At 37.4% G+C, this 14,483-nt stretch overlaps 1 protein-coding gene across 3 annotated transcripts; it reads left to right on the plus strand.

Annotated features, from left to right (window-relative positions):
* Positions 1-898: 898 nt before the first annotated feature.
* Positions 899-14,136, plus strand: PDK4 (pyruvate dehydrogenase kinase 4). 3 transcript variants are annotated; one of them, XM_032252896.1, is made up of 11 exons: positions 899-1,630; positions 2,641-2,782; positions 3,929-4,000; positions 4,713-4,897; positions 5,060-5,146; positions 5,600-5,677; positions 7,968-8,044; positions 9,861-9,959; positions 10,161-10,271; positions 10,566-10,679; positions 11,917-14,136. In XM_032252896.1, the coding sequence occupies exons 1-11, from the start codon at positions 1,501-1,503 to the stop codon at positions 12,055-12,057; spliced, it is 1,236 nt and encodes a 411-aa protein (XP_032108787.1). In that variant the 5' UTR covers positions 899-1,500; the 3' UTR covers positions 12,058-14,136. The 3 variants fall into 3 exon arrangements, with proteins under 3 accessions (XP_032108787.1, XP_032108789.1, XP_032108788.1); XM_032252898.1 differs by lacking the exon at positions 11,917-14,136 and adding an exon at positions 11,024-11,907 and having other exon boundaries at positions 10,566-10,703; XM_032252897.1 differs by lacking the exon at positions 11,917-14,136 and adding an exon at positions 11,019-11,907 and having other exon boundaries at positions 10,566-10,698.
* Positions 14,137-14,483: the final 347 nt, after the last annotated feature.

Here is a 14,483-nt window from a genome sequence, read left to right on the forward strand (position 1 = left end):
AGGCCTGTTAATCACCTGAGGTCAGGAGTTAGAGACCAGCCTGGCCAACATGGTGAAACCCTGTCTCTACTAAAAATACAAAAAAAATTAGCCAGGTGTGGTGGCCGGTGCCTGTAATCCCAGCTACTCAGGAGGCTGAGGCGGGAGAATCGCTTGAACCTGGGAGGGTGATGTTGCATTGAGCTGAGATTTCACCACTGCACTCTAGCCTGGGGGACAAGGGTAGGAATCACAAAGATGCATCAGACAGGGTCCCTACCCTGATCTCTTTCAGTAGATGGGGGAGTCAGAGAGGGATAATATAAAAACACAAATAGCTATAGAATACCATGAAAGACCAAGGTCGTGTTTGGAAGAAGTGGGGAGAAGTAATCAAGGAAGACCTCTTGAAGCAGACAGCTTGTGCCAGACATTTGAAGGCAGAATGAAATGTCTTAGGCAAAGATTCGGAGTAAGGACATTTCGTACAGGACAGAGTGAACAAATACTCTGATCACAGCAAAAGGTAAGGCAAATTGACAAACTGATCCTCTTTTAATTTTGTTTTAATTAACAAAACTAAACCTAACGTAAAGAATGTGTTGCCGGAGAGAAACGGCTGGATGACCTTTTATTACCACAGGAAAAAGTAAATGTATGTGGGCCGCTCCTTAAGTCTCAGCAAAAGGAACGTAGAGTTCCTGCCATGTGCTGTTCTCTTCCGAAGAAAAGGGCACGGTGGGGGTGGGGGTGCAGGTCTTTAGGTTGTTTATTCCTTTCTCTCTGTTCAAAGGCAGAGAAGCGCATGCTTTTGAACGCTACTTGTTGGCTACTGTAAAAGCTCTGCTCTGAGCAAGGACCAGTGAGCGCTCGGAGCCCAAACTCTTGGAAACGCGTTGTGGCCAGGAGTACTTGACATTGAGACAGCCTCGGAGTTGTAAACAAGGACGAGCCGGGGCGGGACCCCAGCCCACGCGACCAGGAGCCCTGTCCCAAGAGGCTAATCTTGAGCCCACGTTGCCCCAGATGTCTGCTTCTGCTTCCTCCTCCCTGTTCTCCCCACCCTTTCCCCCCCACAGCCGTGGGAACCGTTGCCAGGGCACTCCATGGTCACTGTGCCAGGCCACTCCGCGGGGACCGCGGCCGGGGGGGCGGGGACCATAGTTCTTTCTCTGATCTGATTGGCGCGGCCCAGAGTTCAGGGCGCGTCTCCAAGTCCCAGTGACTCCTCCTGTTTGGGACTGGGCGGAGAGAGTTCGGGGAGACAAATAAAACCTCGGGAGGCGGCAGCTGGTGGTAAGACGCGAACTTGGGTCTCGACCCACTGCATCTTCGACTCTCTGCCCAGCCTCTTCACCCTGCTGCACCCCAAAACCCCAGCCCAGGCTGGGACGCACGAGCCAGCCAGCGCACTTGCAGTCCTCGCCCCGACGCGCCGCGCCCCCTTGGAACCAGGCTCTGCTCCAAGCAGCCTTAGTCTCTCAAGCCAGTCAGTACCTGTCAGACCGGGTGGGCGTCAAGATGAAGGCTGCCCGCTTCGTGCTGCGCAGCGCTGGCTCGCTCAGCGGCGCCGGCCTGGTGCCCCGAGAGGTCGAGCATTTCTCGCGCTACAGCCCGTCCCCGCTGTCCATGAAGCAGCTGCTGGACTTTGGTGAGAGGGGACACACGGCCCAAGCTGGGTCCTAGGGATGGGAGCGGCCTTAACTTTCAGGCTCGGGAGAGGGATGGCTAGGCTCAAGCTGAACAACTGGGGTTCACGTTGCTGCTGAGCCCTGGATCCTCGACGCCAGCACACCTTTCCTTTTTCTAGATTTGGTTGCCTTCTGACGGTGGTGCCTCCAGGTCAAAGCCACCTGCAACTCTGCTGGAGTTTGACAGTCAAACTGGACGGTTTGACTCCATCTGCACACATTTCTTTCTGACCCGTTCTTCCAGTCAAAATACTTTTTGCTTTCAGTCACCCTTTAACAATGGACTAGAAACCCCTCCTTCACAGCATAGTACTTCCTGGAGAAGATTCTGAGTAATATTAAGTAGCCTCAAATTAATAGATTTTATTCCTTGGCCACCCGGCATCCTTCCACAGGGTACATCTCTCTGCATTCCTAACGGATTCTTTGTCTGTTTATCATGAGAGCTTTCTGTATATTTAGATTATTGCTGAAAATATGTACACGCTTGTTGCAGTAATCTTGTAAGGAAAGGTTCAAGAGTTTAAATGTGATATCACTACTTTGGAAATACAAGTCCCACTCCAGCCTCTTATCGTCTCTTTCCAATTTCATGTCTACATTCATTAAAGGATGTTGTGTTGTTGACATTGTGGTGTTGACTGAATCCTGCAGTCTTTTATAAATACTAAGACCTGTGGGATATTCTTACTCCTTGGAAGTGAAGCCTCTTCAAAAAGAGAAGGCAATCATTCTCCTGTATTTGTCACTTTTTAAAAGAAAGAATAAAGGAAAGGAAGGAAGATAGGAAGGAAGGGAAGAGTCAATTAAGACAATCACTCCTGAATTATTGATAAACAGTAACCCAACTGAGAGTGAAATATAATTTTATAATATACGTGTGTGTTCAATATTTGATAGTTAATACTATTTAGATATATCATTTAGACATACCTTTTCCCAAAATCTAAATTAATTTCATTTATTATAGGTTCAGAAAATGCATGTGAAAGAACTTCTTTTGCATTTTTGCGACAAGAATTGCCTGTGAGGCTTGCCAACATTCTGAAGGAAATTGATATCCTCCCAACCCAATTAGTAAATACCTCTTCAGTGCAATTGGTTAAAAGCTGGTAAGTGGTAAACTATTTTGAAGTCTCTAGTTTTAAAACAGTTACCCGGGTATGAATTCTTATGCCATGTTAACATCATAATTGGAAAACAGGCGATGTGAACAGTAACTACTTTTGAAAGATGTAAGGATTTTAAAATTAATTTAGGGTAAGTTATCGTTAGGGAAGTTATAAAACTATAGACAGACATTTTTACCCTGAAAATGTAGATTACTTTATAATAAAATTTTGAGTTCTAGGAGAAATTTGAAAAATAATTGGCATGAAATTTTAATTTTCAATTACAGAAGAGTACTTTCAATAATAAAAGAGTTTGATATTGCAAAATAAATCCTATGCCTAGAAACCAATTCAAATTACTACTATTTAGGGAAGGCCTAACCTTTGTAACTTACAAAGTGATTTGTAGAGTGGGCTCTGGGTTCAAATTCTGCCTTTGAGGGATGTTTGAGTGTAATTAAATGAGATAACCCATAAAAAAGAAACAAAAACACTCAGGACACTACCTGGCATGCAGCCAGCACTCAGTAAATGTCACTAGTTACAATCTCGTTTTATAAATGAAAATACTGATGCTTAGAGAAGGTAGGTCACCCAAAACAGCAAATTTTTGAATCACAGAAGCAGGATATGCACAGGTGGCAGACACTTATGACAGCCTCATCTTAATCCACTGACTGCACAGCCTTTTGTTCATTCATTCAAGAAATACATATACTATATACCTATAAGACAATTACAATCTGAAACATATATTCAATCTGTAGTATTTACTGTTGCAGTCAAGACTTCTGCTGTTCTATGAATCAGGGTAGTAGAAAAAAAATAAGAAGCCTTTAAAAAAGTTGTTTCTAAGTATTATTGCTAGAAGAAATGAAAATATTTGCCAAACGAAATAATCAGAAAACTGAATGCTGATCTGAAATAGTTAAAGAAACATTTTGAGTTAAATTTTAAGTTTGAAAGTCAAAGATTAAAAGTTGAAGCATTTTAAATTTACATTATTTTCCAAATGTTCCAGGGGAAAGCTTTTATTTGAATATCAAGTTTACTTTCCTTTTTCAAATTATTTGAGAAAGGGTATTCTATTTTCAGCCATTTGTATCTATTAATTTTAAAACTTAAAGCACACCTGTTTCTTTACAGGTATATACAGAGCCTGATGGATCTGGTGGAATTCCATGAGAAAAGCCCAGATGACCAGAAAGCATTATCAGAGTAAGTTCTGTGCATTAGAATAAGTGTTTAAAACTTTGGTTCTTTCCAGACAAATTCCTAAGTTATTTTTAGACCTAAATTAAAGGAATTCAGCTGTGACTAATAAATTAATACCCCCTTACACATGACAAGTTTTGGTTTGTTAGTTTTTTAGAAGAAATATGGCATTGAAAATGATGCTGAGTGTGAACAGAAGTAGAGGACTCATTTTTGTTCCCCCTAGGGAGACCTATTTTTACTGTAAATTTAGTCCGGTGATTAGATGTGCAGGAGGATTTACCATTACATAATTTTAATACATTTTAGTGTCGTTGGAGATTAAACATTTTCTTTCAGAGTAACTGATAGTTTCTAGCTTCCTAAATAAGAATCTTTTCTAAATCGGACAAGAAATTTTGAAGGTTTTTTCTCAATGGCACTCTAGAGTCATCTCTACGATGATATTAGATATTAATTATTATTTTATAAAGAAGACAATTAATACATATGATGAATGCATTGATTATAAGGCTAATGAGTCTGTTTATGAAATTGTCTCCTCTACTCTAGTGGAAGAACCTGTGGTGAGATTCCTAATAAAGGACTAATATTTTATCATTTGATTTGTTCAGACGGGTAGGGCAAAAAGAACTTTAGCCTTCTTTGAAGTAACCTAAGGAATATAAGAGAATGAAATGTATTTGAACCTTCACTAAACTCTGTTACGGCTTAGCTTTGTAGATACACTCATCAAAGTTCGAAATCGACACCACAATGTAGTCCCTACAATGGCACAAGGAATCATAGAGTACAAAGATGCCTGTACTGTTGACCCAGTCACCAATCAAAATCTTCAGTATTTCTTGGATCGATTTTACATGAACCGTATTTCTACTCGGATGCTGATGAACCAGCACAGTAAGTTAGCTCATCGTGATCATGGTGTACAGACATGGGGGGTAGAATATAAGCCATACTATAACTAGATGTTTCACTGCTCAGCGGGTCACATTCTCAGTGGTCGTGCTAATCATTATCCTGAATTTTAAAACAACAATTTTTGTTTTTATTTTTCAACAGTTCTTATATTTAGTGACTCACAGTCAGGAAACCCAAGCCACATTGGAAGCATTGATCCAAACTGTGATGTGGTAGCAGTGATCCAAGGTATGTTCTGTATTTCTGCATTTCCCTTATTGAAAATGTACAGTATATGATTGATATACCTTAAATTGAGGTGATGCTGTAAATGAATTTACATTCACAGAGTGTTCCATTTATTTTATAAATGTTATCATCAAGGTCCTTTACTTTTGAGAATCAGTAGTATAAACATTCGTTTAAAATATTCTTTAAAAATCCAAACATAAGTGGCTAACATGTCATATTCTTATATATTGTATTTAATTTCTGAAGTGCACATATTTATATTGCTAAAACTACAATTGAGACACTGTATTAATATTTTTTCAATAAAATACTAAAAATGTATTTTTATATAGATAAATCTGTACTTTAGTGACTATTTTAGATTAGGGTGATATAGACACTGAAGATTATTTGAGAACTGTACTTGGCATAAATTCATTTCATTGTTATAAAAAACAACTTCTATTCCAGATGCCTTTGAGTGTTCAAGGATGCTCTGTGATCAGTATTATTTAACATCTCCAGAATTAAAGCTTACACAAGTGAATGGTAAGTTATAAGTAAAATATATTTTGACCTATAGAAAATTGTATATTCTTCCAATGTGATTGCTTTTTGTAAATATAAAGCAACTTCCATGTTTTTTTTTAAATCTTGCCTAGAGTTTGTACACATTTTTTTGGTTTGTTTGAAGACAAGATTCTCTTTAACTATGTCAACTGGAAGGTTCCAATTCTGCATATTCCGTTGTGAATGAGGATTTATAAAGAAGAATGTTTTGAACAAATAATATGGGATTAAAGTAGCAACTATGCTCCAATATCTTAGATCAAAGAAAGATTACTTTCTATAGAATATGAGGGACAAGGAGACCAGAAATAGGGGGATTATAGCGTGGAAATATCCTCTTAAAGAGGTTACCCATAAGACCTGGAAACAAAAATACTTTAAATTTCACTATAAGAAATAAGCCAGTGACAGATGCATGATTCCACTTATATGAGATGTCTAAAATGGTTATACTCACAGAAGCAGAGTACAATGGTGGTTGTCAGGGGTTGTGAGGAAGGGGAAAATGGGGAGTTGCTATCCAACAGATATGAAGTTTCATTTACGTGAGATGAATAAATCCTAGAGTTCTGCTGCTCAACATAGTGCTTATAGTTAATGATATTGCATTGTACACTTAACATTTTGTTAAAAGGGTAGGTCTCATGTTAAATGTCTTCACCCCAATACAAAAAAAAATTGCACTGTTGGTTTATACTACTGTTTTGGAAGCAGAACATACTTCGAAAAGCTTCAGCTCAGCTGGGTTCAGTGGCACACACCTGTCATTCCAGCGTTTTGAAAGGCCGAAGTGGGAGGATTGCTTGAGCCCAGGAGTTTGAGACCAGCCTGGGCAATAAAGGGAGACACTGTCTCTACAAAAAATAAAAATTAGTCAGGCATGGTGGCATACACTTGTAGTCCCAGCTGCTCAGGAGGCTGAGGTGGGACGATTGCTTGAGACCAGGAAGTCAAGGCTGCAGTGAGCCATGATCGTCCTACTGCATTTCAGACCAGGTGACAGAGTGTGATCCTGTCTCAAACAAACTAACAACAAAACTAAACAAAACAAAAACTTAAATTCTGACAAGTTCTTCCACACTGTCTGAATGACTGAAGTGATTACATGATCAATGAAAGGCACTATGTTCACTCCTTCCCATTCTTTTCTGGTAGATAGTTGCATTTTAAAACAAAACAGTATACTTAAATTGGAAATATCTTCTCTCTTCTACTTAAAGTAAACATCTTTCTCAAGTAATATTTATACAGGAACAGTTTTTGTTTATGATGAGAGTTAAAATCAAGTTGTCAAAGAGTAGCATAACAGATTAGGGACATGCAAATGTAAGTAAACACTACACTAAAAGTAGAAGTACAAATAAAGAATGGAACATATCCCTAAGGATAAACAGTGTTGTTGCAGAATACTTATAAATAAACTGCTCCAACTGTTGGATAAAATATAGAGGGGATGATGCCAGACCTTGTGTTTTCTGATTCCAACTTTGCCAAGGTCTGGAACCCTGAAGAATAATACTTTTATTTTTCTTTTCTTTTTTTTTTTAATTTTATTTTACTTTTCAAAAAGCATTAAGAGATTTTTGTTTCTCAGTTTTCTTTAGCCTCTTGGTGACATTTAAGCATATTTAGCATATAAGATTTAATGTTTGGGTGATACAAAAAACAAAAAAAACAAAACAAGAAAAGTCAGGTGTGTTTTTTACTGTGCATTAAAAACATGAAAATTATAATTAGCATTAATTTCAATATTATGGTATAAGCATAGTGTTTCTCCTTCTATCTTAAAATACATATAATTTTAACTCTGAAATTGTCCAGTACAAAAATGTTCAAAACAGAAATAATCTGCAAAATCTAATTTATAGCACCATTCTTCCACACTGATCCAATGCCATACATTTGTGGAGAAATAAAAAAATAATCATATAGAGCAAGATGGTGCAGACCTGTCATCCCAGTAGTTTGGAAGGCTAAGGCTGGAGGATCGCTTGAGGCCAGGAGTTTAAGACTAGCTTGGACAACGTAGTGAGACCCCATCGCTACAAACAAACTCAAAAAGTGCTAGGTAGCAACTACTATAGCATTTTGAATAGAAGCCTGTCTTATTTACTGTTTAAGTAGGAAAGTTCTAGGGCAGGATTTGGGGATGGGGAAGACAGAGAATATGCCAACCCTCTTGAAATCTAAAATGTTAATCACATGGATATGGTGGTTTATTTTAGTGAAGTATTTGTTTACAAATTCTTAATGAATTTTATTTTTCTAGGAAAATTTCCAGAACAACCCATTCACATCGTGTATGTTCCTTCACACCTCCATCATATGCTCTTTGAACTATTTAAGGTACGATACTTCACAATAATTGAAATTTGACCTTTTAAAAAGGTTTCACAGTTACATTTTTATCTCCTTTATTATTTGCTGCAAAACAGAAGCCTCAATATCTTTTCCCAAGAATGCTTCTGGTCATCCTAAGAGAAAGAAACTACACAGTGTTTGAAAAAAATGCATGTTGCTCATGCGTAGCATCAACACGTATTTGAGAATGCATGATAAAATTCATGATGTGTCAATGTTTTAGAGCCAAGAGGAAGGTTCTATTATTTTTTCAGGTGTCCAACAAAGCACTAGCCATTTATTCATTCATTAAGAGAGGTCATAGGGTGAATGCTTCAGTAAATAGGGCCTTGTTACCTCCACCACCAGAGCCTGGTCCAACTCCAAACTCAGAGGTTTAGGTCTAGAATTCCTGTCGGTGGCATGGCCCCATTCAGAGTCCAGAATGTGCTCAGAGCACATCTGTAGTTCCTTCAATCACCTACTTTAAAGTGCATATGAATCACCTGGGGACTTTGTTAAAGTGAAAATTTTGATGCAGGAAGTCTAGAGTGGGGCCTGATATTCTGAATTTTGAATAAGTTAAGGGGTGATGCTGCTGGTCCACAATGTACACTTTTCCTAGCAGGCCTGTAGAGCTGTGCTTCCCAAACTGTAGTGTGCGTTAGAATTGCCCACAGGCTTGTTAAAACACAGATTCTTGGGCTCCAGCCCAGAGATTTTTATTTCTTTAGGTCTGAGAATGTGCATTTCTAACAAGCTCTCAGAGGATACAGATGTTACTGGTCCGGAGCAGCCAGGTGCTAAGAATCAAATGCTTTCATGGGTCCTAAGATCAAATTAAATTAAGATTTGAAGATTAAATTAAATCGAACTTAAACCAAAAAATAAAAACCCCTTAAGCTTTTTGATACTTCTCAAGAGTCCCCTGAGTTAGAGAGAAGGAAGCCTAAAAAAGTAAAATCTAGCTCTAATTCTGACATAAATCTTTGTCGAACTTCCTGTTTCCTAACTTATTCTAATATTACTGCTGTGAGGTATTGATTGTATTACAGACATCTGATCTACTTTATTTCACTCTAGCTAATGACTAGAACTTAATATTATGTAAAAACCAGAAAGCAAATAGGTGGTGGCAAAGGAAAACGGGCTAAGAAAACCAAGACTGTATTTGTATGAGATTCAGCCAATAGACTGAAAACTTGTTTGAGTTTGTTCTGTGTTAAAGGACAAAGGATACTTTTTCATTGATTTGATTTACTTTTAAATTGAATGATCCAACTCATGGAGTTATTTTGCAATCACTGGTAAAAATTAGATGATAATCAAATGCAAATTGAAATTTAATTTAGAATTATTGACTGTCCTTTTAAATAGTAACAACCTTTTCACAGCAAGTTTTATAAAAACCTATAAATTGGTTCAATGATTCACTGTTCATTTGTTATGTAATAGTCTTTGGTGCTTGGATGTAAAATGTAATGGAAATACAGAAAAGAGAGAGCTAGGAAATGGACTATAAAAACCAATTTCTATGTTTAAATTAAGCTTACAAATAAGAACTTGACAGCTAGCAGAATTGTTTTTCCATTAGACATTACTCCCAGGAGCTATATTACATGGTAAAAGAATATTTTTTATTATACATCCTACATGACACATTCATAAATGGCTATTTACAAAGCTGTTTTACTACTAACTTTAAAAAAGTAGGAACTTTCAATTACCCTCTGTGCTACTTTTATTTTAAAAAGTAAAAAAAAGTTATTTATTGTCCCTCATTCCCCTGCCATTGAATTCCTTATGGTTGGGTTTCCTTTAGAATGCAATGCGGGCAACAGTTGAACACCAGGAAAATCAGCCTTCCCTTACACCAATTGAGGTGACTGTTGTCTTGGGAAAAGAAGACCTTACAATTAAGGTAACTATTCTCTGTTTTTCTTTTGGGTGTCTCTTGAGATAATTAAACAGAGTCAGTAGTAATAAAGCTATCTGTTTTTTGCACTATATAACAGTCATGTACAAAGTGATTTTTAAATGAAGGAAAGCCATTTTTATTTAGGCAGATGCACATTGTTCTTAATGTGTAGCTCTGATGACTTTGTTTGTTTGTTTGTTTTAGATTTCAGACAGAGGAGGTGGTGTTCCCCTGAGAATTATTGACCGCCTCTTTAGTTATACATACTCGACTGCACCAACACCTGTCATGGATAATTCCCGGAATGCTCCTTTGGTAAGAATAATTATATGGCTAAATTCATCTCAGCCACCTGGTTCTAAATGTAGATCAAGGATTGCAAGGGACTATTTAGACAAGTTCATCAATTTATTTAAATTAGACATGAAGGATATGAGAAAGAATAATAAAGCAAGCTAAAAATGGTGAAACAAGGGGTGTCTGATTGTAAGTAAAAGATATTTATTTAGGTTCTAGGACATTAATATCAGTGAAGACGGTAACTTCCTACTTTTTTGTATTTCAATAATCACATACGCTTCTTAATCTGATAACATCTCTCTTCTCTAGGCTGGTTTTGGTTACGGCTTGCCAATTTCTCGTCTCTATGCCAAGTACTTTCAAGGAGATCTGAATCTCTACTCTTTATCAGGATATGGAACAGATGCTATCATCTACTTAAAGGTATCTCCTGGATTCAATAGCAAAATCCTATTTCTTTTTTTTTTTTTTTTTTTTGGGACGGAGTTTCACTCTTGTTACCCAGGCTGGAGTGCAATGGCGTGATCTCGGCTCACCGCAACCTCTGCCTCCTGGGTTCAGGCAATTCTCCTGCCTCAGCCTCCTGAGTAGCTGGGATTACAGGCACGCGCCACCATGCCCAGCTAATTTTTTGTATTTTTTTTAGTAGAGACGGGGTTTCACCGTGTTGACCAGGATGGTCTCGATCTCTTGACCTCGTGATCCACCCGCCTCGGCCTCCCAAAGTGCTGGGATTACAGGCTTGAGCCACCGCGCCCGGCCGCAAAATCCTATTTCTAAAACCAGTTTCTTTTACAGCCCTAAGTGCTACCGTCCAGAGTGAATTCCCCAAACTGAGTTAATGCAAATAATGACCACAGGTTATTCTATTCTCTTTCTGGTTATGTGTACATTATTTAGTATGATAACTTACCAAAGAGGAAGCTGGGCCACACTACCTGCCTCAAGTGAAGCAAAATTGTTTCCTGAGAAGTTGTAATACATTACCGAAGTTTCAGAACGAGGACATGTTCATGTGAATTTTTTAAGGCAACTCCTTTTGGCATCTATGAGAGTAGCTGTACTTTTATTTTACTTAGATTTGTGGGATATATATGCTAATAATGTTCCAGCCTGAAAACAGATATCAAGATACTCAAGACCTTAAGCTGACCTTGTTAGATATCCTGGGAAAGGGAAGCTGACTGTTCACAAGCTGACAGGGGGATGCCAGACACTCTCTGTTTAAACTTAAAAAGTTGGTGCATTTGTCTGTTTCTGGTAATGCCTAAATTTTTTTGTTAAAATCACTGTCTTGATTCTGTTCGCCATTTGCCAACTATTTCAACTGAAAATATATTTACAGATATTAGCAACGAAAACATTAAACGTTCAGGCTCCCATTTTGTGCACTGGAATTACTTGCCAAATGGCCTTTGACCATCTGAAATAGTTAATATTATTCACTTCTTAAATGAGCACAAGCCTTCAAACTATTGGGAAAGAGCCTTTTAATAGGCTGAGTGCAGGCACCAGTGTGCTCTTATTACTATTCAATAAATGAATGTATTTAAATGTTTGGATACTTACCTCTGAAAGTATTTTGAATAATATCTTCCAGTGCAAATTATGCCATGCATAATTCCTTTGGTCTCATGTTTTTTCCCCCTTCTTTTTTTAGGCTTTGTCTTCTGAGTCTATAGAAAAACTTCCAGTCTTTAACAAGTCAGCCTTCAAACATTATCAGATGAGCTCTGAAGCTGATGACTGGTGTATCCCAAGCAGGGAACCAAAGAACCTGGCAAAAGAAGTGGCCATGTGAAGAGGGACACTCAGGACACTTTATGGGATCAATGTGGGCCTGCACCAGTGCTGCTTCTTGAATGTTTGTGTGTGAATTCTTGTTTCATCCAAAACAAACGACAGCAACGAAAACTCCTGAATCAGAACCCTGATCCACTGAGGAATGGAGCTTATTTCTGTGACCCAGGAGAGCTTAGTGCAGGACTACAGGAGTTCACAGATGGTCAGCTCCTTATTTTTTAACGTAGAATAGCTTATGGATTTATATCAAATCCTGAATAAATAAGCCTCAGTTTTCCATCTATTTTTGATAACAAGAATGAGAAAAAGAGTGAGTGTGAAGATGGTGGTTATCAGTTTCAGTAGACTGATATTTTAGGCCTCTTGTTCACATCAAAAGATATTGGTGTCAGAATACCAGCATTTTCCTGCCATATAAAAGATGAGAGCTTATGTGGTCAGAAATGCATGTAAACGTATATTTTGAACATATTTATGTGCTCCGGAAGGAAAGGCTAGTGATTAAAATAAGGTTTACTTTGAATAAGGAGGAACCAGTCAAAACATTCTGTTCAAAGTTGCAGTGAAGGCATCAACCTATGTAAAAACTCAGAAGGAAGCCTCCTCTGATAAAAACACAGCTCCTTTATTATGCTGCTTTTCCTGTTCACTTTACTCACTAAGTGAACACTTATTGTCAGGTGCCTAGTCTTGAGTGAATTGTTAGATGTGCACTGAACTCGAGATGTTGAAGATTGGAGAGAGAGAGTTGCCAAAGTAACAGCAAAAAATATCTCTTACTTCGCTTTGTTTGTAAATAAATCTGTAGTCTGGAAAAACTAGTGTCAGGGAAAGAAATCAGATAGTCAGAGCCTCAGTAGGAAAGGCTTTTCTCTACCCTGAAATGATGGTAATCCAAAGGCATCCATTTTCTAGGCTTAAAATACATATTTTTTATATACTTACTATGTTCTCTGCACTCCAGCATTAATATGTCTGTTTAAAAATTTCTAATTCTCAAATGGTTCAAGAACATTAGAATTTAAGTACCTTTTAAGTAATTTGTTTAAACAAATAGCCTGGACGTAAGAGATTGTCATGCCAGCATACTTTCATTTGTGAGTCATTGTGACTGAGAACTAATGAATGACACCTGAAATGCATATGGTATTTTGGGAGAGTTAAGGTATAATATGAAGGTTGGTAGGCCAGCCAAGCTGATTACTCTCAGAGAAGAAGGAATGGAAAAATGAAAGAAGGAAGGAAGGAAGGAAAGGATATAGGATGGGAGGGGAGAAGAAGGCAGGCATTTTTCTATTTTCCCCACAAATTATGTCAAAAAATAAGCTATATTTTCATGGATATGTCATTGGCAAGAGGAAGAATTGGTGTCTTTCAAAACAGTATGGCTTCTTTAAATGGCTCTCACTCTTACAAGATAGAAGGCTTTTATGAGATAATAAACTCATCTGTGTCAATTAACATCTAAACTGGCATATAGAGAAAAAGGAGGATTTTCTGCATTATAAAACAATCAGTATGGTTTATATGTTGAATTTAACATTTGTGTGTAATTTTGTGGTGGCCTGGTGGGGTGCTTCTGGTAATGGTAACAGATGCTCAACTATTTTTCAGATTTTATCATCGTAAGTCCTAGACAGTGGTATTTCTTAGTAGTGGGAGTCCAGCTCATGCATTTCTAATTATACAAAACAGTTTTCGGTAGGTTATTTGTTATTTCAGTTTTTTACTGAAATTTGAGCTAAACATTTTTAGATGTAAATACTTCTCTTTACCAAAGACTTTAATCAGTTGATTAATTAATTAACCTAAACACTGTGAACTATCTTTAAAACACTAGAAAAAAGAAATGGTAGTAACTCCATTATATCAACTGTGCAAATGGACTCTGATAAAACAGAAATAATCTACATTGATATTTGTGAAATCTGTGGAAGAACTTGAGGGTTCTAGTGGATGGATGCTGAATACTCAGGCTCACTTAAATTATTAATGTATACATTGTGTTTTTGTCTTTATGCTATGTACAGAGAAATGTGGTAATTTTTTATAATAAACATTTTTTATGATAATAGAAGTCATTGTCTTTTAAAGTTCTTTTCTCAATTTACCTTAAGATACCAAGAATTTGAGTTAAGATAACATAGTACAATGGTGTGTTCACCTACAAATATGTATTCAGTAATCATTTTTGTAATGCATATGTTCTCTGCATATTTTTGTAAATTTAAAGCTTCATTTTATGTCTGTGTTTGCATACAAACAGTGGAGTACCAAAATAATTATCTAGATAACTTAGGTTCCCAATGACTTCTGGATTAAATATCAGAATAATAATAAGGTGGAAATACGATAGAAATTACTAAGTTAAATTGTGGTGTGTGTTATCTTTGCTCTCTTTGGTGCTTTTCTTTATTATTTTAA

The sequence above is a fragment of the Sapajus apella genome, unplaced genomic scaffold (assembly GCF_009761245.1).
Source record: "Sapajus apella isolate SASKATOON/1434 unplaced genomic scaffold, GSC_monkey_1.0 scaffold81, whole genome shotgun sequence".
Classification (NCBI taxonomy): Eukaryota; Metazoa; Chordata; class Mammalia; order Primates; family Cebidae; genus Sapajus; species Sapajus apella.

Bases quoted from the DNA above. Each gene is read 5' to 3' on its own strand.
- PDK4 (XM_032252896.1), top strand. From the start codon at position 1,501: ATGAAGGCTGCCCGCTTCGTGCTGCGCAGCGCTGGCTCGCTCAGCGGC. The intron at 9,960-10,160 runs GTAACTATTCTC...TGTTTGTTTTAG, and splicing joins AAGAAGACCTTACAATTAAG to ATTTCAGACAGAGGAGGTGG. The intron at 10,272-10,565 runs GTAAGAATAATT...TCTCTTCTCTAG, and splicing joins ATTCCCGGAATGCTCCTTTG to GCTGGTTTTGGTTACGGCTT.